The sequence below is a fragment of the Grammomys surdaster genome, unplaced genomic scaffold, assembly GCF_004785775.1.
Source record: "Grammomys surdaster isolate TR1022 unplaced genomic scaffold, NIH_TR_1.0 237, whole genome shotgun sequence".
NCBI lineage: Eukaryota > Metazoa > Chordata > Mammalia > Rodentia > Muridae > Grammomys > Grammomys surdaster.
In genome coordinates, this window is record NW_021604682.1 from 1007639 (window position 1) to 1035378 (window position 27740).

At 51.6% G+C, this 27740-nt stretch overlaps 1 protein-coding gene across 1 annotated transcript; it reads left to right on the forward strand.

The window, feature by feature from the left end:
- Nucleotides 1-6594: 6594 nt before the first annotated feature.
- Nucleotides 6595-24625, forward strand: Col6a1 (collagen type VI alpha 1 chain). The gene is made up of 35 exons (XM_028773915.1): nucleotides 6595-7032; nucleotides 7787-7916; nucleotides 9202-9402; nucleotides 10856-11015; nucleotides 11324-11452; nucleotides 11594-11614; nucleotides 11760-11780; nucleotides 11864-11908; nucleotides 13173-13226; nucleotides 13677-13721; nucleotides 13841-13867; nucleotides 14313-14339; nucleotides 14438-14482; nucleotides 14772-14825; nucleotides 15031-15093; nucleotides 15462-15524; nucleotides 15601-15654; nucleotides 15751-15786; nucleotides 16126-16188; nucleotides 16594-16656; nucleotides 17681-17743; nucleotides 17958-18020; nucleotides 18308-18358; nucleotides 18555-18590; nucleotides 18830-18892; nucleotides 19075-19140; nucleotides 19356-19391; nucleotides 19814-19850; nucleotides 20172-20180; nucleotides 20647-20780; nucleotides 21670-21779; nucleotides 21889-22072; nucleotides 22178-22355; nucleotides 23027-23056; nucleotides 23219-24625. Exons 1-35 carry the CDS (start codon nucleotides 6939-6941, stop codon nucleotides 23839-23841), a joined length of 3078 nt encoding a protein of 1025 aa, XP_028629748.1. The 5' UTR covers nucleotides 6595-6938; the 3' UTR covers nucleotides 23842-24625.
- Nucleotides 24626-27740: the final 3115 nt, after the last annotated feature.

Sequence of the window (27740 nt, forward strand, 5' to 3'; positions counted from 1 at the left end):
GAGACCAAGGGTCCTTTGTGTAAAGATGTCTCCAAGTGTTCCTGGGCACTGCAGCCCACAGCAAGCTCAGTGGATAATTCTGTGCTCAACAGGAGCCTGCTACTCATGGTACCCAACCCCTGCTTTGCATGTAGGCATTTCTCGAATATCCCTGGGTCAAGGGTACCCACTTTTCACAGACCTTGCCCTCCCAAGGTCAGGTCCACTGCTCCAAGAGAGAAGAGAGTCATTGTCCACTTGGGGGGTGGGGGTTGTTAGAAACTTAACTGATGGAATCAAAGGGTTGCAAGAGATCTTGGGGTGGAAAAGGAGATGTGACCCGTTCTGCCCACTAGCTACTGGTCTAGAGGCCACCATCAAAAAGCACAGAGGGACTATGGCACTCTCTTGTGGCCTGTGCAGCTGCTCTGGCTATCTGTGTATCTCTTGGGCCTCTCTACCTCCACAGAAAGGACGAGCAAGCAGGGGCTCTATATGAATTGGGTGGTGAGGACCGGGGTTTGGGGGTATATGTAAGAGAACCAGATTAGAGCAGAAACCTCCGCCTGCAGCTCCCACAATGCCTGCTTGCTGGATACTTTTCTGTGTGCATAAGCCCTGGCTCCAGCTGGCTTAGTAGAGTGTCCTAGTAAAGTGTCTGTTTCCTGCTTCTGCCCAGTGGGAGGGAGAGGGAGCTTCTGCATGTCCTCAGGAGTCAGGGTCATGCTCCCAGGATGAGGCTTTGGCAGTGGGACTACAAGTCTAGAGACAAGAATCCATGGGGACACCCACGTGCTGCAGCCTGCGGCATGGGTCAGCTGCTTTTCTGGGGGGAAATCTCTCCTTCCTCCGGAGAAGAGGAAAGAGTTAGCGCTGTATGAATTATCTGGCTTCACTGCCAGCCAGGGTTCCCAGAATATCCAGTCTTAGATTTGTGGGTGTTGGGCCAGCCCCAAACAGCCTTGGAGCCCCTCAGGCCAAGTTGCCAGCGTCTGTGTCACCATGTCCTTGAGCCTCTCAGCCAAGCCTCGAAGGGCAGGGAGGCCTGGGGTTACCCATTTACTGGCTTCTTGGCTCTGCCTTGCTGGTCTCTCTGGGCATCGTGCACACAACTCTTTTTTAGTTTGTAGTGTCTCTCTTGAACAACGGCACACGACCAGAGCTCCATGTCTGCTCCTCACCAGAAAATAAAATTCTCAAGTTTTCAGACAACAGAACAAAAATAAATTAGGTTAATGTCCAGCTCGGGAGCCACGTCAGCTGGAGTCTCTGAGCACAGAGGGTGGTAGGGGACCAAAGAGAGCTCTGCCTTCAAGAAACAATTAGTGTGTGTGTGGGGGGGGGGTTCACAGGCACAGCCTATAACAGTGAGATGTCTGTCTGCTTCATAATGAGAGACCACCCCTGTGCAAATCAAGACCCGCCTAGCTTGCTCTATAGTGGGACCCCAAGCCTTTTCATTCTGCATCTCCTTTAAGATCCTGGTACCACCCTATACTCCAGGGCATACCCAACTCAGTCTCATGGCTTTAGGGCTATTGTATGGTTTGTGGCTTATCCACCAGACACTGTTGCTATACCTCCAAGTGTTACCGATTGTTGTTGTTGTAATGTTGTGGTACCCATGCAGACTCATGTGCTGATATAACTTTACACCCTGTCTCTAGGGGACATTCCTGGCTGTAAATGTGCATGTCAATTGAGTAGAGGCTACCAAGTTACCCTGCTCAGTAGCATCCCCTGAGAGGGACATTATTGTTTTCACATTGGTGACAGCAACGGGGCTAACAGCTTTGCATAGTGTCTCCAGCCTGCCATGTGGAATGTCTGGCTTGATTCTCTCATCGTGAGAGGATTGACATCTCCTCAACATATTATTGTGAAGCTCTTCCCAAGAGCACTGCCCTTCCTGTCTGGTTACCAGTGAGAGGTGCTTTGTCAACTGGTACCAAGCGGTTGGTGAGGGCTCGAATGACGGTCAACCCTGGTGGAACGTTTACATCTCTCGGATCAGTGGCTCTGGAAACTCAGACACCCATCATTGCTCTGCCCCAGGAGTGAGTCTCACCGTGAATGCTCCCTGCCCAGGTGACTCACTTGGCATTCAGTAAAACTCGAGCTAAGAGACAGGAGCCACTCTGTCCATGCTGTACCTCAGGCATGTAGCCCAGCCTGGCCCCTGCTAGACCATAGGGCCCTGTGTGCCAGCGCTGTGGGGATGCAGGCTCCCTAGAATGGAGGAGAATTGCCATCCATGCTGAGGCTCAGGACGGGGAACAGGGGAGTCCCCTGTGTGGGGCCTGTGGGTGGGGCCGCATGCCTGCCAGGCACCCCTGCTAGTTCCAACATCCTCAGTGAGGTACCATGGAAACAGAGTGCAGCTCATGGAAAACATTATTTTCTTTGATGAATCATGTGCTAAGTTGGGAGGGAAGTTCACTAGACAGTTGAGGCAGTAAAGAGAACAGCCCTGTCTTTGTTCAGCAAATCCGCAAAGAAGTGAAGAGGGTTTGGGTCTTTGGTGTCGGCAATAAAGGCAGCTCTCCAGAGGCCACACCCTGGGAAAAGCTAAAGACATCCCGGAAACCCCAAAACTCCCAAAGTGGGTTCTTCGAACACTGGGCCATCCCAGCCTTTGGATTTCATGCCTGTCCCACTGGGCTCCCTGTCACTGTACTCTCTGAAGGCATGTGGCCTTTTTGTGTGTCTGGAAAATCCCAGATCTCTCTTCTTCTGACTTTCCCTTGGGGTGCAGGATGGACAGACTCCTTGTCCAATTAAAGAGGCATCAGGAACTGCCCAGGCCATGTAAAAACACTGGGCAGTAGCACACCCCTTGTGTGTCAGGAAGCACAGCGAACAGGGACAAGCAGTTTGCAGAGTGTGTGACTTGTCTCTTCAGCTATGAACAGGCAGACCTTGGAGTCTGTGTGTAGCAGGTAGCCAGTTCCTCTTGACAGTGATGTAAACCCTCAGGTCAGGGGACACTGTTCCACACTTATTCTCTACCCCAGAGCTTACAGCCTTTGTGACCTCTTTTCAAACTAATTCTGTCAGGTGGAGCTCATAGAGGGCACAAATCCATGTCTGCGATGCCATGGGAGGGCAGGGAGGTGACCGAGATGCTACCCGTATGGCCAAGCATCAGCAGAATCCCAAGCCTGGATCTAACTCTTGGGCCGTGTATCAGCCACATGCTAGACAAACAGGATGAGCCCTCCCAGACTCCATCAGAATGGGTAACCATGAGACATGGGCCAAAACCTTGGTACCACTTTTAGTATGTGCCATTAAAACTAGAGACTCAGTGTGATACCACGAGCCCAGCGCTCTACTCAAGGGAACCCTGCTCTCAGGCTGCAATGCTCTCCTAGTCATAGAGCACCAGGGATTTGAACTACAGCCTTTGAGACTCAAGGCACTCAAGACCTTGTCCCTGGGCCACATGTTCTGAACTCTGAACTAACACAGCCCAGTACTGTCAGCTGCTGGGTGAAATGGGTTACAGCCCGATTTGTAAGTTCTTGGCACAGCTGTGGGGGTCCTTGCCGTCCACCACTGTGGGCGGGCACTGAGAGACAAATATACAGGAAACCCTGAGTGGCTTGGCCATCACCTACCAGGACTACAGATTATAGGGGTCTCTTTTATAGGTAGACCTTCTCTGAGACCTGTAGGGCTCAGGTACAGTGAACCCTCGCCAATGGGGGGCATCAGGGCACCCAGGCTCAAGGCCAGAGTGGGGGAGGGGCTGCCTAGGCCTCTCTTATCTGTAGTTTTCTTCCCTGAAGGCCCCATTACCCCCTCCCCCATAAAGCCCTTGGGTCACAGCCTGTCTCCTCCTGGTAGGAGACTCATGTATGTATGTATGTATGTATGTATGTATGTATGTATGTATGTATGTATACATGCATGCCTGGGCAGGCAGCCACCACAGAGGCAGGGACTTGCCACCCATCGTTCGAGACTTAGGTGAACCTTCTGCAGTTCTTAGAACAAAAGCAGATGTGGGTTTTTTGTCTTTGAGTTTTCTAAAATATTTCTATGTAAGACACAAAAATCTTCCCCATGTTGGTGTCATACGATATTTGGGGCTGCATACACAGAGCAGGATTTGAATGAGGCAAGACACCCCTACCTTCCCAAAGCAGGCTTTAAAACATTTTTTTTCTTCCTCCAAGGGGCTGGAAGAAGAGATGCTCATGAGCTGCAGGGGTTGCTCATCTGCAGCCAGAGGGGGCGCTGTTGTTCCATGGAGAACGGAGAACAGACGCTCTACCCTTCTTCCTGACCACGCCCAGGACTCCTGAGCCTCCAGGGCTACTTAAGGGTTGACAAAGGCTGGCCTTTGTGGGTTTTCATTCTTTTTCACAGTTTCTACTTACTTTCTCAGGTGTGTAAAAAGCCTGACCTGCCCCGCCTCCACCCCATTACAGAAGAGCTGAAACGGGACAGCCTGTGCACCTCCGTCCGCCTTTAGACTTGACCCTCCTGTGGTCTCTCCAGTCTCTTCGCTGCTGCCCACGTGACTCCCTGACCCTAACCATGCTGCCTGAATGCTTGAGATCTGACAAAGCCTCTGGAGCTTGATTTGGAACTTCAGGTCAAGGGGTCACTTAGCCCTGCGTTCCCCAAGGACTGTTCAAGGGAAGAGAGAACCTCAGGTCATGGACAGATGTGGGCTTGCTGCTACTCTGCCCGTCTTGGACACGCCCACAGGAGAATTTAGGCATTTACACGTAGATCCTCCGGACGCTTGGGACGCCACAATTTTCCAGCCTTAATCTTCCTTCCGGTGGCTACACCGTAGGGAAGCTTTCTCTCAGCACCAAAGTCCAGGTTGGCTCAGAAGCACTCTGTCTAGGAGGGATAGGTGCAAAAGCGACCAGCAGCTTGGGCGAGATTTGAGTCAGGAGTGAATAGCAAGATAACCCGAGTTGCTTCAGCGGGACCCTAAAGCGATTCTGAGGGGAGAGGAGAGAGACAGAGAAACACAAAGAGGCAAAGAGAGGGATGGGGTGGGGTGGGGGATGGGGGGAAGACTGAAGGAACAGCGGTGCTGTGAGCGGGTGAAAGGTAGTGTGTGGTGTAGTAGCGGCAGCGACCAGGAGTCTGGGATTCTCCAGTATTTGCTGTGTATCCTCTCCATCACGACTCTCCTGTCTACACACAGACAACCAACCATAAGAGAGGAAAAACAGGTGATGCAAGGGCCACTGGGGTAGAGATGTGTGCCACTGAGGCCTACAGAGCACTAGCCCCTGCTCCCTCTGTATAAAGCTCATGAGCTGGCACCAGACCAGCTATAAAAGGATGAATATAGCCGTCTGATGGGTCTGCCCAAGTTCGTTGGTTAGAACCCCGTCCCAAGCCATAGCCGACTGCTCTAACTGGGCTGCACCTCCCATTCTGAGGCTGCTTCTGCAGAATCATCTACCCATCCTGGGGAATACAGGCTAAGTGAAGTACGGTGGTGGCCCAATGTCAGCCACCGGCATGTAGCCTGCTGGGGGTTAGCAGACTAAAGCACTGGTGCTATGTATTTTCCTGACCACCCTTTATTCATCACCCCCAAGACCCGTCAGGCCTGCTGACAGTGCATGGCTCTGAACCCAACCATAAGACCTCTATGACTGTTGCCGTATGATACTTTGCATCTGCTGCACGACAGGTCCCCACTCTCTCTGGTCCAGAAGAGTACATCCTTGAGAGCCCAGTATGGCAATCAGTATGGCTGCCAGTGGATCTGTCCGTGTGTCCATCAGGGTATCCATTGGTACGGACACACTAGACTCTGGCCTGAAGGGTTTGAGCTGTCTTTATCGTTCAGTGGCCACCACCCTATCAAGGAAATACCTCAGCTTGTGGAGGCTCCAGAGGCCAAGAAGGAAGGCCACATATGTAGCATGAAGCCACAGCCCAAAGCCAATGGTCTAAAGCTACAGGGGGTGGGGGGACACAGGGTGGGGCAGACAGGAGATGACTGCCAGGAAGAACATGTGTCCAACATGGTGACACATTCTGTAGGACAGGCTGAGGAGGACAAAGGAAACAGTCTCATGGAGTCCTGGGATTCGCTGTCACTGTTGGTTTTCTTTAAAGACTTTTATTATTAATGATGTTGAAGTTTGTAACCAAGTTTTTGTATTATAACGACTACACTGTTCTTCTGGAATCTTCTCTGGGCAAGGATGGCTCTGGCTTTATCTGGAGCCCAGACATTATCAACACACACACACACACACACACACACACACACACACACAGAAAGAGAGAGAGAGAGAGAGAGAGGCAGACAGAGAGACAGAGAGATTCTTATATCTTATACAAATACATCCATATGGTTAGTGTTGACAACTTGGTTTCCCATGATAAAGATCAAAAGATCAAATATCTTTTGCAAGTTAAGTATTTAACCAAACCGAAGCAACGGCTACACAAAAATCTCCAGCGCCCGAGAAAGCCACGTCTGTGGCTCACACCAGAAAACTGGGCTGCACAGTCCCAAGGCGGTATTTGGAATGAAACAACTAGAAATATTTCCTGAAACTTCTTTTGGGAATCACACAGTTTGTTCACACTATATTTTATTCTACGTTACACAGGACAGTTGACTTCGAGCGGGCAAACATCCCACACACTGTGACAACAGGAAGCCCACAGCCCAGGAGTGTCTTGGCTCCACGTACCCTAAAGGAGAGGGGCTTTTTCTCTTCAAGGTTCCAGAGACCCGATGCTGATACTGTGACTCACTCAGCTCTGAGGCCCTCCCCTTCCTCTCCCCCTCCTCTCCTGATCCCTCCCCCTCTTTGCACCTCCCTCCCTCCACCCTCCCGGGCTCTCTCCACAGCCCTGGGCTCTAACTGCAGCAAGCAGAAACAACCTCTCACTCTGCCTTCACCAGCGCCCACCCTGACCCTGGCCCGCATTTGACGGTGACTCGCAGGCCAGCCAGAAACATGAGGCTGGCCCACGCTCTGCTGCCCCTGCTGCTAAAGGCCTGCTGGGTGGCCGCACAGGACATCCAGGGCTCCAAAGCAATTGCCTTCCAAGGTGAGTAAACTGGCTGTGCTCCCTGTGTGCCGTGTTTAGCTGCCTGAAGGCCTGGAAGTATATGGGCTCAATGCCCCACAAGGTATACAGCCCCTTGTCCCCCTTTGTCTTAATCTTGTGGAGAGCCTCTGAGAAGGGGGCTCGTCCCTTGTCCAAGCCTGCATTCTATTTATTTCCCATCTTGAAGCTGCTATAGCACGCGGCTCCCAGCCGAAAGGGCCCAGAGTCCTGTCATCCCAAATCTTGCCATGCCAGGGAGATGACAGGTTGGTAAACTCCAGAGGGACCGACCAGTGAGGAGAGCCTGTGGCTATCACTCCGTGTCCACTCTCTGTCCTGAGTGAATGACTGTCCAGGTCCCAGAACTGATATTCTCTCTTTGCGTGATAGCCAGCATAGGTAGCCTGTCTCTTCCCGGGAGGCCATAGATCTGGTGGCTTTGAGTTGAATCTGAGACTATAAGGAGAAATAGTCCAGTTGTCTCAGGCAGCCCCTGCTCTGTATAACTGGCCAAGGCCACTGTAACTGAGCAAGGCCCTGTCCTAGGACAGAACACCCTGAGACTTAGCTCTCACTCAGACCCTGCCAGGCAGGTGAGGGGTTGGGGCTGCACCAATCACCTGCTCGGAGCTCTACTGGTGAGAATGGATGGGGCCTGGCCAGGAAGCCCCTGGCCCGTATGGGGGATCTGTGAAGGGGCCTAGTGCTCCCAGAGGGGCTCAGAGCATGGCTCATGGGACCTTCTCTGGCTCAGACTGCCCTGTGGATCTATTCTTCGTGCTGGACACCTCGGAGAGTGTGGCCTTGAGGCTGAAACCTTATGGGGCCCTGGTGGACAAGGTGAAATCCTTCACCAAGCGTTTCATCGACAACCTGAGAGACAGGTAGAGGGAGCTTGCCTTGGCCTGTCCTGTAGCTCTGTGGTCCTGGGGTTGGGGAGGACTGGACCTGCATATAGAACCGAGCCTTCACTCCATTATTTCAGAAGCTGCCCACAGCTCCATCTCACGTCTCTGCAGCTCAGCGGGACAGAGGGGGAGGCTGATTTGGGTTGGGAGATGGGACAACGGAGAGGAAGTCACCTTGCCAACAGGACTAAGACAGTTCTGAGTAGAGAGATATGAGGTCTCCGTATTCCAAACACAGACAGGAGTTTGGGGAGTCAGCCAGATGTGTAGCTGTGCCTGGTGCTTGGAGTTCTGCATGCAGACACCACCTACCCACATGGGCATTAGAGTCTTCGCCTAAGTCCTGGGCCAGACATCCCCAGTGTCTTCATCACTGGAGCTGGGAGGAGGGGACTGTGGGACATAGCATGCTTCATTCACTCTCTTCCTCTCTCCCTCCTCAACGGGGCACTGAGAGCAGAGGGTGTGGCTGGGGGAGGGCAGGCCCTGAGGATGGACGTAGATCCTGAGTCTGCTCCCCTAGCAGGGTCCCAAAGACAGGAACTCAACCCATACAGGCCTCAACTCTGCTAACTACCCATCCAGGGCCCAGGGCTCTCCCCATGGAGACAGTGGACTCCAGCAGATTGGAGCAAACCATCTACCCCCAAGGCTGTCACCTCAGGGACCTGAACTTAGCAAAAACGTCTGAGGCTGTAGGAAGTTAAAAGGAGATCTAAGTGAAGATGGCAGTGGATGGCCTCCGTCCCTTTACTTAGCTTCCGGTGTCTCAGGATCCCACCTGTGAAATGGGGTAGAACTATATATATTTATATTAGCTTCACCACAAGGGCCTTGGTCACTCTGTCCCTTGAAAGACCACGTGGGCCACCTTTGCACCTGGAGAGGTGTGGGGCCAGATGCTACAAAGCAGGTTGGAGACAACTTGGACCTACTTCAGAAACCCCCATGTCCTAGTTCAAATTGGCCTGTGCCTGTCTCTAGTCTCATCCAGCCTTCTGCAGTGCTGGGGTCACCTTTACAGCTCAGTTGAGACTCGGGTGGCTTTGTACGGCCATACCCATTGTGTGGCGCCAGGATAAGGACCACCCCTTTCCGTCTCAGGACCCTGAGCCACCTGCCTATCTGTGAGATGGGGACACAGTAGTACCCTTAGGTGGTGGGACAGCAAGTTCTTTCATGAAGGTTAAGGTTCGCATGTCCTTGCGGGGTGGGGTGTCTCTCTGGGTTCCTCTCACCTCATTTCACCCACGACTCACAGGTACTATCGGTGTGACCGCAACCTGGTGTGGAACGCGGGCGCGCTGCACTACAGTGACGAGGTGGAGATCATCCGAGGGCTCACGCGCATGCCCAGTGGCCGCGATGAGCTCAAGGCCAGCGTGGATGCGGTCAAGTACTTCGGGAAAGGCACCTATACCGACTGTGCCATTAAGAAGGGGCTGGAGGAGCTGCTCATAGGGTGAGTGGAGCAGGGACATTCACAATGGCTAAATCCGGACCCCTCGTGTCTAAGACCCCGGAGCAGTCTAAGGTGGCTCTACCCACAGGCCTTTTCAACCTGTGTACTACAGGGCCTCCTTGGCCCGTTTTCATGGCCAGGTGAACTTCCAGCAGGCTAGGCTCCCTGTTACCCATCAAGCACTGGCCTGGTGGCTAGAGATTTTGCCTCAGGGATTGATATGCCAGTAGTCACAAACCTCTCGGCAGGGACCACAGGACCCCCAATCTCTACCCGTCCATGGGTCTATCCACTGTCTCCTCAACTGGTGAACTAAAGTCACCACCCTAGCACCCAGAGGCAGCAGAGATAGAGAAGCAGAGAGAGACCATGGCAGATAAGGAGAGAGACACCAGTTACTGCGGTACACCCTGGGATCACCCGGCTGAAGTTCTTTAGCAGGCCCCAGTGGTGGGGTGGGGTGGGGGAGGGGCTTCTGTCTCACTTGCTATCCTGCATAGGTCTGAGAATCTTTCCTCACATAGCTTCCCATCATGCCCCAGGTGTTGAGCTGATGGGCAAGAGGTGGCTGTAACTGTGCTCACAGGGTCCCCATGCCCAGTAGGGTAGGCACAGGCTACATATCTATCTAGCCTTTCTCAGCATCCGCTGCCCAGTGCAGCTAGCACAGGGGAGCAATCCCTGCCTCCTCAGGACTCTCCACTTCTGTGGCTTCGCTGGCTGTCCAGCGTTAGGAGACTGCCGGGCTGAGCTCGGGTCCAAGGTTCGTTTAGCGAGTCCACCTCAACACCCGTGTGTGTGAATTTTCATGAGATGGGCAGGCCCTATCTGTATCTTTTTTAAAAAAGTTATCTCCTGTAACTTTTTGAGGTCAGAAGGCTAGGGGCTGGGTTAGGGGCCTAAAAATTCAAAGCACAGCCACCATGTGCAAATCACAGAATAAACTTGAAGGCGGGTATTCTAGAATACATGTAGGACGGCTCCCAGCAAGTGTAAAGGACGTCATGTCTGTGTGGGCCCCTGCTTCCTCAAGAAGGCCCACTGCACTTTTTATGGTGAAACAATCAAAGACTATCTGTGAGTCTCCTCAGCTCTGACACCAATTACCTTCCACAGGACTACCCCAGTAGCCCAGGGTCACCTCTGGGTCTCTTGTTCTCAGAGATTTGAGGTCCAAAGCATCTTGAGATGATGCCCATTTATGGTGCAAGCTGAGGACTGGTGTCTTTCCTGGAAGCATATATCTCGGAGTGATTTTTGCAGTCATGTAACCCCATGAGACCAGATACTTTATAATTATGATCAACGGTAAAAACCTGGTCCCTGCATGACAGGGGCCAGCATGTCCAGAGCTACCTCAGGTTCTTCTCCTGGGCCTCAGCTCTGAGAGTCTCAGCTCTGGTTCCCAGTCTCTGAGCCCTAGAGAGCATCCTCACACTGCCCACCTCTCCAGGGGCTCCCATCTGAAGGAGAACAAGTATTTGATTGTGGTCACTGACGGGCATCCTCTCGAGGGCTACAAGGAACCATGTGGGGGTCTGGAAGATGCCGTGAATGAGGCCAAACACCTGGGCATCAAGGTTTTTTCTGTGGCTATCACACCTGACCACCTGGTAAGAGTCTCTTCCCCCCTTATACCAAACACACAAGATGGAGGGCCTCTGGCCTCCTGGGCCCCTCTCTTCTGCCACTGTTTGGGTACTCATAGTCTGTTTCAAGGCCTCCCACCTGCCAGATCACTGGTCTGACCCTTGGGGTGAAGACTCCCCAGTAGACAGTCCTAACCTTTCAAAGGGCTGATTCTACCTCACCGAGGAGCGTGGGTATCCCTGTGTGGGTTCTGCTACCACTACCCAGTTCGCAGTGGCGCATGGCCTGGTAGAGATGGCTCATTCATGCTCTCCTTCCCTGTGTTCCTCAGGAGCCACGTCTGAGCATTATTGCCACAGATCACACGTACCGACGCAATTTCACGGCGGCTGACTGGGGGCATAGCCGCGATGCTGAAGAGACCATCAGCCAGACCATCGACACCATTGTGGACATGATTGTGAGCATGGACACATCTTCAGCGTCAGGGGTCGGGGGTTGGGGGTCAGAGGTCAGGGGTCAGGGGTCAGGGGTCAGGGGTAGGGGGAAGAAGGGCTGTGCCCACAAGAGAGAGTAATTCATTCTTTCATTTTCATTTCAGAAAAACAACGTGGAGCAAGTGGTAAGTGCTTCCCTCTGAGACCTGAGAATCAGGGCCTGGGTCTTACATGGGTCCTAGCTCTAGCCCGCTGTTGGAGTGTGTGCTCCAGGGCTCTATCCTCTCCCTGTTTGGTCTCTGACTGATCTCATGTCTTTTTCTTCCACAGTGCTGTACTTTTGAGTGCCAGGTAAGTGTGGCCCACCCTCTCTGCTGGCTCCGGGACTTCTGTCTAGGACCTAGGGTTAATAAGGTCTTTCTTGTTTCCTTCAGGCTGCCAGAGGACCTCCAGGGCCCCGAGGTGACCCTGGGTATGAGGTGAGTTGTCAACGGAAGTATTTTAATATAGACAGAAGCAATGAATTAATCCATGGCTGTATTTCTTTATCTTATGCTAATCCCCATAACCTCACAGAGAAACCAAGATTTATTTCAAGCCGCACCTCAATACCTGGGCAGTTAAGTGATGTATACTAACCTCTTAAGCTAATCTGGTGACCTCCCAGCCATGATCTTAATATACTTGCTTCTTATTTTTGGTCTGGCTCTTTGGGCTTCAGATATGTTTCCATGACCTCTCTCTAGATTCCTCCCTCATGACTCTAACCTCTCTCCATCCTCATGGCCGATCAGACTCTCCCTCCGTCTCTATCTTCTTCCCCTGGCTGGTGGAAATCCCACCCTATTCTCTCTTCTGCCCAGCCATTGGGTGATCAGCATTTATTGACAAGGCAGAGAATATATGGTAAGAACTGTTTATACAAACTTGAGACAAGAGATTCCTGACCTACGCTTTATAAGGCCGGATTGAAACAAGAGATGAGGGCAGAGAAATGAGAATTTGAACAACACAAGGATGATAACCTGTACACAGTACACACAAACATGCATTTACTGAGTGGCTAAGATAGCCTTGTACTTGTTTGGGACGAGCCACAGTGGAAGCCATAGCTCTGTGCCTACCTCCTTGGGTACCTGGTACACTTAACACTGGCTGTTAGCTGCCTTTATCCAGGGAGAAAGTCCCGGCTTATTGTGAGTTTGTGGTATGGGAGTTGGAGTTGTGGTCCAGAAGGTTGCCACAAATTTAAGTGTCAGCTCAGAACCTGCTTGACTCTTCTGGTGGAGTTGGGAATGAAACTGAGGCTCTCAGTGGGACTCATGTGGGATAAATCTGAACACCAAGGGAGACACTCTGTGTTGGTTCCTAAAGAAGGTCAGGTCTAGGATGGTTCTACCACACGGCCATCATCCACAGAGTTGCGCTATGGCCCTCTGGGGAGTTTCTGTGCTGGATCTCCCTAGGCCTGAGGCAGTGAGTCAGCTCAGCCTTGAGCACCTGCGGGCAGAGGTTCAGCTCTAGGACCAAATCCAGCCAGGATGACACAGTGTGAGGACCCTGGTGGGTAAGACTCCCAGATGCCAGGCAGGCCCAGAACCACGGCCAGGACGACTCTGGAGCCTGGATAGAATCGCTCTGAAGATCCTTCTCATGCACAAAGGGGTCTTGCCCAGCTTTCCAGAACAGATGTCCATGGCTCCTGACCTGGCCTCCCCTGAGCTGATCCCCTCTGCCTTCCAGGGGGAACGAGGAAAGCCAGGTCTTCCCGGAGAGAAGGGAGAAGCTGGAGACCCTGTAAGTATTGGTTACTGTTTGCATGCGGATGGGGACAGAGGTAGAGAAGCCTGAGACTGGTCATCTGAGCTGTAGAAACTTCCAGAACCTTAATTCTGAGCACAGAGACCACACAGCCTGCCTTTTGTTAGGGGAAGAAAGGTGCCCAAGGGGTCAGGCCAACCAAATCCCAGGGCCTCTGCTTTCAACCATGACAAGTCTCCTGGCAATTATCTCTCTCTCTTCTAGCCCTCCTCAGGGTATCCTGGCTCCCCTCCCTCTCCTCTGGGGTGCTGTGCATGCCCTTTCCTCCCTCCTGGGTGTGCTGGGTTCCCTCCTGACCTTCAGGGACCTCACAGCTGGTCACTTGAGGATTCTATGTGGGTCTAACTGTAGTAAGAAATGAGGTGGGCTGAGTCGGACCTTCCAGTGCTATCCAGGGATGTCTGACTATCTCCTGTTCTGTTCCAGGGACGACCTGGGGATCTTGGACCAGTCGGGTACCAGGGTATGAAGGTACGTGTCCTTCATGTCCAATGGCCTCTCTTGGGTGGGGTGGATCAGGGTTTGGAAGCAGGGTACAAGCTGCCATGTACAACAATAATGGTTTTCTTTATTTTCTGTTTGGCTCATAGGGAGAAAAGGGAAGCCGTGGAGAGAAGGTGAGTAAGGGCCAGCTTCCGGGTATGTCCCTCTGGGTACACAGAGTTTTCTTGACTGATGAGCATCGGGGGAGGCAGCTGGTATTTCTGTCAGAAGGGAGCATGGGAAACAGACCCTCCTGGCTCTCTGTATGCCTCTGGGGGAATGCGGCTGGTCTTTAGAGACAGACCCCATGATTTCTGCTGCCACCACAGGCCACCTGAGTCAGAGAGGATGGGAGTTGAGGGGAGGGGTGTCATGTTGCCTTGGTGGACAGTTCCTGGAGACCCTTAGAACACAGACCCTGTTGTCTTCCCTACCCATTCCACCCTGTGTCCCCTGGTGTTCCTGGACTCCATTTCCCCGCTCTCTTGGGTTAGTGGGATAGTGTTGCCATCCCACCTAATGGGAGAATGGAGGCACAGTGGGAGTTGCCCTCTGACCCTCTTCTTCCTGTTTCCACAGGGTTCCAGGGGACCAAAAGGTTACAAGGTGAGTGTCGACAGGCTGAAGACATAGGTGCTGTCCATGGGCCAGTGCTAGTGACATCTGATCTCTGTCTAACCTTTTTTTGTCTCCGTGCCTCACAGGGCGAGAAAGGCAAGCGCGGCATCGATGGAGTAGACGGCATGAAGGTAATCCTGAGGTGGGGGGGGCTGAGAGGGTGGGGTGTGCTGTCTAGGATGGGAGGTAGAGAAAGCCAGGGGCTGCCCCAAGTGTCGGTGCAATTCCCATAGAAGAATTTCCCGGGAAACTTGGAGATGTGAGTCAGGCGAGGTTTCCTGCCAAAACCCAGAAACTAGTAAACCCCAAGCAATCCACTTATTTTCAGAGGGCTCCTGACTTTCCTAGGAGGGGCTTGGATGAATTAAACTCTATTCTCCACTCAACCATTCCAATCTTGATGTTTCCTTCTCCTTCCAGGGGGAGACAGGGTACCCAGGACTACCAGGCTGCAAGGGCTCACCAGGATTTGATGTAAGTCACTTTTTTTTTTACCCCTATAACTTGGAATTATGGATTCTCGGGAACTTGGTCCAACCCTTGCTATGCTGGCTTCTCCCAATAGCTGAGTTGTTATGTGGAGTCATTTGATTCATTTGCTTGGTCTGAGGATGACCACATGTCTGGGGCCCACGGAGATCTTGGCTAGCTCTAACTTATATTTCCATCTTTCCACCAGGGCATTCAAGGACCCCCTGGTCCCAAGGGTGATGCCGGTGCTTTTGGGATGAAGGGAGAAAAGGTGAGTGACAGGTAGCTCCAGGGAATGGAGACTTTGATATCTACCAAGTCCTGGGTCAAGCATTCCTCCTGAGACCCACAGTGTGAGGAGCAAGCATGGCTCAGAGCAGCGTAGCCATAAAGCCTTGAATGACAGCCTCAAGTTTGCTGTTCACTATCCAAACATCTCATCTGGACCTGAGGAGGTTTGAGGCTGAGATGCTCAAGACTGTGCTATGCAGTTGTGGGTGACTTGGAGGATCCTGGGAGGTCAGGACTCTTGCAGAGTTGGTTGGGGTAGCCCGAGGTTAGGGTAATAAGAGTATGGTTGCTAAGTCATGATGTGGCTTTCACTTGTATGGATCCATGACCTCTGATCTTCCCCCCCAGGGTGAAGCTGGAGCAGACGGTGAGGCTGGGAGACCAGGGAGCTCAGGGCCACCTGGAGATGAGGTAAGATGGGGTGGGCATGAGGTGGGATAGGATGGGCACTGGGACTGGTGGTCATTCTCAATGTGTCCTCCTCCAGGGTGATCCGGGAGAGCCTGGTCCCCCCGGAGAAAAAGGAGAGGCCGGTGATGAGGTAAGTACCCCTATCCTTCTCCAGCCTTCACCTTCACATGCAGACTGAGTGCAGGCTAGTGCACTAACTAACATGTGCTATTCCTCCTTGTCCCAGGGAAATGCTGGCCCAGATGGTGCCCCTGGAGAGAGGGTGAGTCAGCTGGATGGTACTGTCGCTACTGTCCTGTGTCTTCACCATCGACGTGAAAGGCTTGTGCAGCTTGGCCTGGGCCAGGTCCCAGTCCTTAGCGCATGCCTTGGCTAGGTGGAAAGCCAGATGCCAGGCATTGTAGATTTCACCTTGTGTGCTGGCCTTTGGGCGTCTGTGGAGGTGGGTGGCCTGAGGAACACAGAGGCCTGCCCCTGGACTGGTCTCACATGAGCACAGAGACAGCTGCTGAGATCATCAGGCCTAACTCTCAAGCTTCTTCCACTCACCCTTCCTAACAGTGGAACACAGGCAGCCTCACATCCGTTTCTCTTCACACAGGGTGGCCCTGGTGAAAGGGGACCTCGGGGGACCCCTGGTGTGAGGGGCCCAAGGGGAGACCCGGTGAGTTATGCCTTGGGGCTGTCTAGGGGGAACACTCAGGCCGGACAGAGTTGAGCATAGATCCACAGGGGCCAGGCATGCCCCCCCCACACACACACTGATCTCTATGCCTCTGCTCTCCTGTTTTCCTATGGAGAGCTGGAACTGCCAGGGCTCTGGCAGGGCATCTAACATAGGGCACTGACCCAAATCCTGTCAGAGACTTGCTCATCAGTGGGCCCATCTGGAGAAGGAGAAGCTGCAGGTAGGGCCAGCCTTGGTCTCTAGTTTTGAGTCCAACAGACGCAGGCAACCCTCACCAGAGTGCCTCAATTGCTCGCCACCCAGAGAGTGGCTCTTCCTAGAGCAAACTGCTGGTGGCCATGTGGCCTCTACCTCTACACTCATCAGCTCATTTCTCCCCAGGGTGAAGCTGGACCACAAGGTGACCAAGGAAGAGAGGGGCCTGTCGGCATCCCTGGAGATCCGGTAGGAAACCTGATATATTGTGGGGAACTGTGATGCCAAACTAAGCCGAGAGCTTCATTTGAGTCTTCAGAAGGAAGTGTTCCCGGTGGCTCATCATGGTGGGGGATGGGGAAACCCTCTTACAGATATGTATCCCTGCAGACACATAGTGTCCATGCTAGCCTGGTTTGGCTGGGTATGAATGTGTGTCAGTGAGGCCAAGCAATGTACTGGAGGCTGTGGGACACAGACACTTGTAGGCTCTGTATCATAATCGTAGGTCTCTGGCCTTGGGCTGCTATGTTCACAGGGCCTGGTAATGTATGTAGGGGGGGGTGAGGGGTAATAGAGGCCTGGATACAACAGAGAGGGGGAGACTATGCCGATGAAGACTGATATGAGTTCCTAGACTATGAGAAGGATGGAGGTGAGCTCTTTGCATCCTCGGGAGACACAGCTAAGAGGCTGGCTCCGGTGAGTTCGGGAGAATTAGCAAGCACAAGATTCCAGCATCTAAGGGTATGAGTAAGACCTCCCAGAGCCCATATTCAGGGAGCTAGGGCCATTACAGCTAGGCTCAGTCCAGAGACATTGGGGTCTTCAGGTCGCCAGGCCCCCTCAGAGCCATGGGGAGGGAACGAGGCAGGGACGGACATAGTTTGAGTCTGGAGTTGTCCTTGCTTGTGTCTAGTAAGGAAGGGGCAGAAGTCTTGGTGAGAGAATCCACTTCATATGGAAGTCCCACCAGGGCTAGAAGTACTTCCCAGGCTACTACAGCCATTAAGATCCCCTGAACAAAAGGGACATTCTTATACTCTGCCATCTAAAGTAAAGACCCCCTCATGGATACCAGAAAGACATGCAGGGAGCCCAGACTGACTATACCCTCCATCGGCCACTGGCTACACCTGTCATGAGGCCCCTGTGCCCAGGGCCCTAGATGACAATGATGGAGTCATGGTCTAGGACTCTCAGCTCACAGGGAAGGCAAACAGATGTGACCTGGGGGTGGTGAGCTGAACTCTCATAGTTCTTAATCTTCTAGGGTGAGGCTGGCCCCATTGGACCTAAAGGATACCGAGGTGATGAGGGCCCTCCAGGCCCTGAGGTAAGAACTTGACCACTTTGCCCTGCTCTTCACCTAGGCCAGCCCTGAGTGTCACCCTGAGGACTACTCTAGTCCTACAGTAGCACCCATACCCCCACCCCATTTCTCTACACCTGGTCTTCCCTCTCTTGCCCCAAGAGGGTCCCAGAGAAGGATATTACAGCCCAAACCTACATTCTCTATGACCTAGCTATTACCTGTTCCTCTCTTTTAGGGCCTTAGAGGAGCCCCAGGACCTGTTGGTCCCCCTGGAGACCCAGGACTGATGGGCGAAAGGGTAAGTATTTGGAAGAACCACCCTGCTGGGCTACTGCTGGTCATCAGATACTCTGGCAGCTGGGACTTATCGTAACTTGCCCCTGGGAGGGGTGTTGAGGGGTATCCACAGTTGGCTCTTAAGAGTAAAGATGCCCCATCCAAGACCCTCTTGCTTAAAATTCAGTTTTAGAGCAGACTTGGGGATGGGGGTGCTCCCTGAAGGTCAGGAGGAGCTCTGGGGACACAGATATCCCCAGCTATCTTGCTACCATCTGGCGTGGTGACAGCAACTCTCTCTTCTCTCAGGGTGAGGATGGACCACCAGGAAACGGCACAGAAGGTTTCCCCGGCTTCCCTGTGAGTGTCAGAGGCATGTCTACCAGGTCTACTTTGGTATTCCCCTGGGCATCTGGATGGATGGGATAGACCAGAGCCATCAGTTAGTCTGGGCATTTGGACCTGGAACTCTACCGACCCTGGGCCCATCCTGTGGTTCTCACTTGGCTCCTGTCTCCAGTGGACCCTGGTATAACCATTCTATCTTCCTTCACAGGGGTATCCAGGCAACAGAGGCCCTCCTGGGATAAATGTGAGTATCCCATCATGCCTCTGTCAGGACATGTATGTATGTTCACACTGCTCACATGCACCCATAGGGGCCTGCACAATCAACACAATCCCACGACACAAGGCAGCACGCACATACACGTACACGTGACCCTGAGGTTGCACCACTGACTTCAGAAACACCCGAGCCATATCACATCCACCTTCTCTGCCTTCTTTACTCCCAAGAGCCCATTAACCAATATATTTTGTCTCCTGCAGGGCACAAAGGGCTACCCTGGCCTCAAAGGGGATGAGGGTGAAGTTGGAGACCCGGGAGAGGATGTAAGTGGGGTGAGGTGAGGGGGAAGATCTGTCAAGCGTGCTAACCCTGCAGGCTTTGCTCGCTGGAACAGTGGCGCAGGGCCGGCTGGAGATGTCCTCTGAGGGACTGGTGCAGCTGGGCTGGAGTCTGGGCAACTGATATACATGTCTGTTCCTGCTGACCCTGTTTGCTTTCCTTCCAGAACAATGACGTTTCACCCCGTGGAGTCAAAGGGGCAAAGGGATACCGAGGGCCAGAGGGACCCCAGGTAGGTGATGTGACAGGAGGGCTTTGGGTTCTGTAGACACAAGGCAAGGATGTATAAAGTAGCTAGAAGCAGGAGACAAAAGACCTAAGGGACCGGGCTTACCCCAAAAGCACTTAGGGACACTGAGGTCCCCAGAGGACATATAGTTTAAGAATCCATGGACTCATTGATCCAAGCTCCCCACTTAAAATCTTTGTCTGCTTTTGCTCTGACAGGGACCTCCAGGACACGTGGGACCACCTGGGCCAGATGTAAGTACCGTGTCTGTAAATAAGATCTTGGGCCTGACCAGTAAGGCCATGGATCCTGATGGGGACAATAATGAAAACTGTTCACAGCTGGGGGCAGCTGGGGATAGCTGGGGACAGCTGGGGGCAGCTGGGGACAGAGGCTTGAAGCCCTGTACCCAGGCCACAGACACACATGATTACAGTTGAGTCTTGTGATGACTTCAGGGGACACAGGTAACAACTGTGGGAGACATCTGGCCATGGGGGACACATGGCAGCTATGTGTTGGCAACTGCATCATATCTTATGTTCTTAGGGGGTAAAGCCAGGAACACTCTGGGCTGGGAGGAATCCCTGGATAGATCCAACCCCAAGAGGTTCCCAGGGACCACCAGAAATGGCCTCCACCCAAAGCAAGTTAACAATCTCATCTCTTTCCCCAGGAGTGTGAGATTCTGGATATCATCATGAAAATGTGCTGTGAGTATTTGGATTTGGATCTCAGCTCGCCTTTAAAAGAAAAAAAAAAAAAAAAGAGCCAGCAAGCTCCTGTCAGCCACAGGGCCCAGGCTTCTGCTCCAGAAGGGTCTCAGAGATGGGGAGGTATAGGTGGGAAGGGCCTAGGCTATACTGAGATTGGAAGGTCTCCAACACCAGGGCTGGGCTACACACCCTCTGAGATTTCAGGGACTCCGACATGCTGAGGGCCTGGCCAGAGTTGGGCAGAGCTAGGCAGAGCAGGACAGGGCACCTTGTAACCTGGAGCTGTCCTATTTAGCGCCTTTTCTCCTCTCTCTCCAGCGTGCTGTGGTGAGTGACGTCTCTTCACTCTTGGGAGTTCCTGTACAGTGTTAAGTAGACCCCTCCTGGCTCTGCAGCAGGCCAGCCATGCAGCCGTTATGTACCTAACCACATGCTTTCTCACCGGCCTTCCTTCCCAGCGAGCAGTACCCTGGGATCATACAGGCCGAAGATACTGCTGATTCCTGGCCTTTCTCCCTAACGTTTCAAGTAACCATCCATAGGCTGGAGCTGGAGGCAGACTTCCAGGCCTGTCTTATCCACTCCTCCACAGGATCAGAGCTAGGATGAAGGAGCGAGGGTAGCAACTGTTGGGTCTGGTCAAAGAAGGCCAACCTGACAAGCCTAGCTCCAGAGGAGACATGGGAGAAGAGTCATGATTCACAATGTGTATCCCAGGACACGGGTGGGACTGTGGAATACAGAGGGAAGCCCACAGAAGGGCACTAAGGGCTGGCCCATCCCTCCTCCCTAGAGTGCACGTGTGGTCCCATTGACATCCTGTTCGTGCTGGACAGCTCGGAGAGCATTGGCCTACAGAACTTTGAGATTGCCAAGGACTTCATCATCAAGGTCATTGACCGGTTGAGCAAAGATGAGCTGGTCAAAGTGAGTACAAGGCAACCTGGGACCACAGGTAGGGCAAACAGCGAGCTGATCCCCTCCACCGAAGCTTCTAGGCGCAATCACTGACTGATTGCTGTATACACTAAGCTTGTCGGACCTTTCAACAAAGCCAAACAGTTTACAGTTTATCCTTAACGCCTATGGAAGAATGAATATATATATATATATATACACACACACACACACACACACACACACACACATATACACATATACACGTATACACATATATATGTATATATATATATATATATATATATATATATATATATGGTAGAGATATATATGGAAGATACGTATATGTGTATCTTCCATATATATGCATATACACATATTCACATAATATGTATGGTGTATATATATATATATATATATATGAAAGATGTATATATGTACACATATATGTATATATAAATATACACATATATATGTATGGTAGATATATATATATGGAAGATGAATATATGTGCACATATATGTATATATGTATATATTCATATATATGTATATATGTACATATGTATATATACATATACACATACACATATATACATGTACATACATATGTATGCATGTACATACATACATATACATACATACGTACACATACACATACACAAGCACACACACATATGTGTATTCTCACCACATGGCACAGAGAATCCTGATAGTTTGTCCAGAGCTCATTCTTTAAGGACAGAACCTTGGAGGGCCATGTACACAGCCTTGTAGTTAACAGGAAGTCGTTAGGGAGGGCTCTGGGTGAATGAGCATACAGGAGTCTTGGGCTTTGGGAGACAGGCCCTTGGAAGGCTGGGATCCTAGGACACAAAGGTGTTGGACTCCAGACCCAATGGTGTCATTCCCACAGTTTGAACCAGGGCAGTCCCATGCAGGCGTGGTACAGTACAGCCACAATCAGATGCAAGAACACGTGGACATGCGGAGCCCCAATGTCCGAAACGCCCAGGACTTCAAAGAGTAAGAGCATCCCCGAAGATCTCTGCCCCATTCCTGGTCCTATAGCAGGCTGGCCCAACCAGGACCCTGATCGTGGCTTTGACCCTGACCTGTCTGTCTTCTTGTGTAGAGCCGTCAAGAAGCTACAGTGGATGGCTGGTGGCACATTCACCGGAGAAGCGCTCCAGTACACCCGGGACCGGCTGCTTCCACCCACCCAGAACAACCGGATTGCCCTGGTCATCACAGACGGACGCTCTGACACTCAACGGGACACAACACCTCTCAGTGTGCTCTGTGGCCCTGACATTCAGGTGGGTAGCTACATCACCCCAGCAGTGGCTGAACAGTGGCTCCTGCAAGCATAGGGTTGCTGTTCTCTAGGGGAGGTAAAGTCAGTGCAACCGTGTCCTCTGCAGGTAGTGTCCGTGGGCATCAAGGATGTGTTTGGCTTTGTCGCGGGCTCCGATCAGCTCAACGTCATTTCCTGCCAAGGCTTATCGCAAGGTCGGCCAGGTATCTCCCTGGTAAAGGAGAACTATGCAGAACTTCTAGATGACGGCTTTCTGAAGAACATAACAGCCCAGATCTGTATAGGTTCGTGCTGGTAATCAACAGCCTGGGTGGGCAACGCCTACGTTTGTCTTAGACACATCTCCTCAGCTTTCACAGACGGTTTGGGCTAGAAACAGCCTCCACTATGTGCCTGGTACTTTTACCTCAAGAAAGATTGTGACCTGGCTGTGTGGCACTGTCCAGGGTGAACCCTGGCCCAGCAGAACAACATGAGGACAACTGTTCTTATACTACAAGCATGGGACAAGGACCCTAGCCCCAACACAGTGGGCACACTGTATGTCAGCCGTATGGTTGGTCTAACTCCATGCTGTCACTGTGTGTCAGCCTTGTGATTGGTCTGACTCCATGCTGTGGACAACTTGGTCAAGAGATGCCCTTTGTGTCAGATTCATGACAGGCAGTTGATTAGCAGCATAGTAGAGCAGTTGACATTCAAACCACCTCTCCTCCTCTGAGACTCAGTTTCCCCCTTTTAAGAAGAGGCCAAAGACCTGACCCTACCTTTCAGTATTTTGGAGCCAGGACTAGAAAATGGTGCTAGGACACCGTCTGTCTGTCTGTCTGTCTGTCTGTCTGTCTGTCTGTCTGTCTTTCGTAGGCAGCTGACCAAGGCAGAACTCAAAGTGGGTGTGGTTCACAGGGTCATGGAGACATGATGGCAGTCATATTCATGTGATTTCTCTTTACAGATAAGAAGTGTCCGGATTATACCTGCCCAAGTGAGTACAAGGATGGGCTGGGACAGGGTGGGGGAGGCAGGACCAGATAAGGGGTCTGTCTAGACACTCTCCTCTGGAGCTTGGCAGCTCTAAAAATCTGGGTACCCTCTGGCCAGTCCTATGCAGCCCACCTAGCCTCAGGCTACCCTCTCTGTTCCACAGTCACATTCTCCTCCCCGGCTGACATCACCATCCTGCTAGACGGCTCAGCCAGTGTCGGCAGCCACAACTTCGAAACCACCAAGGTCTTCGCCAAGCGCCTAGCTGAGCGATTCCTGTCAGCAGGCCGGGCGGATCCCTCCCAGGATGTGCGGGTGGCCGTGGTACAGTATAGCGGTCAAGGCCAGCAACAGCCAGGTCGGGCGGCTCTTCAGTTCTTGCAGAACTACACGATGCTGGCCAGCTCTGTGGACAGCATGGACTTCATCAACGACGCCACAGACGTCAATGACGCTCTGAGCTACGTAACTCGTTTCTACCGGGAAAGATCATCAGGGGCCACCAAGAAGAGAGTGCTGTTGTTCTCAGATGGCAACTCACAGGGGGCCACAGCAGAGGCCATTGAGAAGGCTGTGCAGGAGGCTCAGCGTGCAGGCATTGAGATCTTTGTGGTGGTGGTGGGACCGCAGGTGAATGAGCCCCACATCCGTGTGCTCGTCACTGGCAAGACTGCAGAGTATGACGTGGCCTTTGGTGAGCGCCACCTATTCCGTGTACCAAACTACCAGGCTCTGCTTCGTGGTGTACTCTACCAGACAGTCTCCAGGAAGGTGGCACTGGGCTAGAGGGCTACACACATGGCTGTGCACATGGAGACACACTTCAACAGGTCTTCTTGCCCTTCCCACTGACCAAAGAGGAATAGGAAATGTGACCCAAATGTTCCTGACCAACTGGTCAACTCAACTGTCTTAAAGGGAAAGCTGAGATGCACACTCTTTGCTTTGTGTAAAGTTCTCTGTGGCTCACCAGAGCTCCTATCTAGATCCCGCCCTTGGTTTGTACATCATGGCGGCCATCTTGCTGAACCCCTCTCCCTATCTGGGCTGGATCCAGCCACCTCAGCTTCCTCCTCACCACCCCTCACCTGTCCCTGGTGTCTTCACACCATCTCTGCAATTTCTATCTGTGTTCCATCTTCCACGCTCAAGGTGAAGCAGACCTTCCCAAAGTGAGCTCAGCTTGGCTGGATTGTGGCTTTTAGAATATATTGAACGCAAGAGGATTTCCAGACACAAACTTGGAGGCGATCCCTCCTCTTCATCAGGTGCTTGTCCGTGACCCACGTGGATCTTGGTCTTGGTCCTTAGTGGCTAATCCTTACACTCTAAAAGCAAAGGTGCTATCTGTCAGAGCTCTCTCTCCACACACACAGGCTTAGCCTGGACAGTTCACACTCAAGTGTTCTGTCGGAACCAATGCAGAGTTTGTTTTCTTTTTTCTCCTCAAAATAGTGACTTGTCCTTTTTTTGTCAAAGACTCCCTTTAGTTAGCTTTTTCATGGCTCCCCAACACTCCCATTAACCTGGTCCAAACCAGCTATCTCTATAATAAAAGTTTCCATTTTTCTTCGTGACTCTTCCCTTTATCTACCCACATTACCCAACACACTTGGAAAGAGAAGCCAATGCCAGACATACCACAGGGCAGAGGAGAAGCTGCCCTGGCCCATGCACACTGCCCATCTGTTTCTGAGAGGAAGACCACAGAGGCCTACAGGCCTTCCCATATCATGGTGCTGTTGGGATGAGGCGCACAGCACCCTGCAGTGCAGAATGGAGAGAGACACTTGGGGTACTGGCTTGTCCAAACTCTAGACCCAACCAGTTCCAACCGTTTTTATCCTAGTTCCAACAAAATTCAACCAAATTAAATCAGACTCAACCAGAATAAACCAGACCAAATGATATCCGATGAGATCACACCAGACCTAACCAAATACAACCTGATTAGACCATATCCAATGAGATCTGACACCAGGCTCAAACAAATAGCCAGATATGAATCAGATCCAACTAGATACACTGGACCAAACTGCAAACTAGACCAGATTAAATTAGACTAAACCATATCCAACCAGGTTAAAATAAACAACACCAGATTCAACTAGAGTAAATTAGAACAATTCAGATCTAACCAGATTAAACTAGAACAGACTAGACCCAACTAGAACATGCCAATCCAAACTTATTACACAAGTCCAAACCATAACCAACCAGACCAAACCAGATCCAACCAGATTAAACTAGAGCACACTAGATAATAACAGACCAACTTAGATCCTAACAAATTATAACAGAACCAACTAGATACAACCATATTACACCAGACCAATCCACATTCAAATAGATTAAACCAGATGAAGTCAGAGCCAACCAGATGACAAGTGTCTACTAGATCTGGTTCTAAAAGCACTCTCCAGAAGTCCATAATGGAAGCTGAAGAAGGTGCTTGGGTAAGTTGGTAGTTACTCAGAATGAGGTGAGAGTCTACCATGGTACTGGCTGTGGCTATGGCCAGGAGGTGGCCTATGGCTTCTGCAAAGTCCTCCAGCTGGGTAGGGGGCTGCAGATGCACATCTGGCCAAGTGGCGAAGGAAGAATACATCCATTAGAGTCCCCGCTGCCTTGTGAGGAGAGGAAGCAGGATGGTTGACCCAGCAGCAATGGTGTGTGGGTAGAGAGTGGAGATATGCATAGTAGGGTACATTACACACAACCATGAAAGCCTACTTCAGGGAATAAACAAAACAACAACAACAAACACACTAGATCAATGGTTCTAAACCTGTGCGTCGCAACCCCTTTAGGGATGGAGGGGTGCAAACGATCCTTTCACAGGGGTCACTGAAGACCATCAGAAAACACAGATATTTACATTATGACCCATTAACAGTAGCAAAGTTACAGTTACAAAATAGCAATGGAAATAATTTTATGGTTGGGGGCATCATCGTGACATGAGGAATTGTATTAAGAGGCTGCACTGTTAGGATGATGAGAACCAGTGCACTAGACCCTTTCTCCTGATGGAGGGTAGGTATCCAAGCAGAACTGGAGAGATAAAAGAGAGGAAGGAGCCAGGGAGGGGCACACAGTGGGGAACCCAGAGAGCTGGCCTTGGCCACCACATATCTCCGTTCAGATGCCCAACTGTTTCCCTACCACAAACTAGCTTTAGTAACACTTGGCATTCAACCACCTGGAAGAGCCAATCACATCCTTCCTCCCTATGCCTGGGAGCTGGGAGGAGGACCAACAGCTAGATCGGGGCAGGGCAACCATCCTGAACCTGGAGAAGGGATGGGGGGTATTTTCCCGCAGACCCCTTTTCCTATTGCCCAGACTGGACCTTGCCTGCCTGATCATTCCAGGCCTGTATCCCCGATCCAAGTGGGACTTGATGGTCCATGTCTTGACACATCCTTGTGGCTCTTTACCCAAAGTTTCCTTGTCACAGATGCTATGTGTGGTCACTGGGGAGCCCAGGAAGGAGGGACTATGGGTCTACTGGGCCTAGTCATCACATATCCTTGTTGGAGCCCAGCTCCCATAGAATTGGAATTAACTCCAGAATCTGTGACACAGCGAGGGTTTTCCCCATAGCCACAATAAGTCCGTGGTTGCTGCCATTCCAACTGCTGACTGTTCTCAAGCCAGGACTCTTGGCCATTTCTGCCCAAACCTGTGTCCCCCTGAATCTCTTATCTCTCATGTTTTCTCTATATGAATCTCCTATCTCTTTCTTAAAAGTTTCATCTACACAAGTGACCAGACAGCATTGAGTAGCTTCTCACAAGTCTGGATGTGCCCTGCCCCTTACACAATGAGTCTTTATTCACTTCTTCTGCACACTTAGGACAGCCCGAGGTGCCCATAGTAGAGGTGTCAGGTTAGTAGATGACTGAGCCCCACTTCCCACTCTCTATTCTGTTGAGATTCTATCAGCTGTCCTCTTGTAGTAGTTCCAGCATCTGGAGGCTCTTACTGTATCACATACTCCTCTCCCGTTCCTTACCATCCCCCTCCCCCCGACCATGCATAGGACCCAGGACAAAAATCTCTGCTGTTATGCCTGGTGTCACCCAAAAGAGCTCAAAGTTCTCCCAGACAGTGTGAACTAGATATATGGATTTCCCCTAAGAAGACAGGGTCTTTAACCCCTGGAAAGGCTGGCAGGGAACCCATGAAGTTGTGCACAGGCCACACTGCCTGTCTAAGTGTGTGATACGGGGATTCCAGGGGGGTCCTCTATCCGTGTTTCTTCCTCTCTCTGGCTTACATGGAGAAGTCAGGGTTAGTGAGAAAGTTGGCCCGTCACTTGTCAGAGGGCTTTACCAACCTCACTAGAGTTGAGGGGACAGCACCTGGATCTGGTTCTTCCTATAGGAGCATGTGGCTACTACTCCCTCCTATTCATAAGAGGTAGCCTCAAAGAGAATGCATCTCATAAGCGTTTCTGAGGGACTGCGCATCATAGTTAATATCATTTGGGGATTTCTACACAACCTTAGATAATTCAGTTCCCAAATAAAAGTCACAAAGCCTTCATATTTATAATAAGCCATAAAGCATTAGAGCTGGGCAGATATCAACCCTCTATGCTAGTTTGTCTGCTTTCCTATCAATAACCTTGAGTTATCACTTGTCATATTCCACCTGGGCTACTCCTACTCCAACAAGCT

What these genes read in the sequence shown, in the direction of transcription:
- Col6a1 (XM_028773915.1), top strand. Translation starts at nt 6,939, where the DNA reads ATGAGGCTGGCCCACGCTCTGCTGCCCCTGCTGCTAAAGGCCTGCTGG. An exon ending in GCTGTACTTTTGAGTGCCAG is followed by an intron (nt 11,781 to 11,863) that starts GTAAGTGTGGCC and finishes TGTTTCCTTCAG; the next exon opens with GCTGCCAGAGGACCTCCAGG. An exon ending in AACGCCCAGGACTTCAAAGA is followed by an intron (nt 21,780 to 21,888) that starts GTAAGAGCATCC and finishes CTTCTTGTGTAG; the next exon opens with AGCCGTCAAGAAGCTACAGT.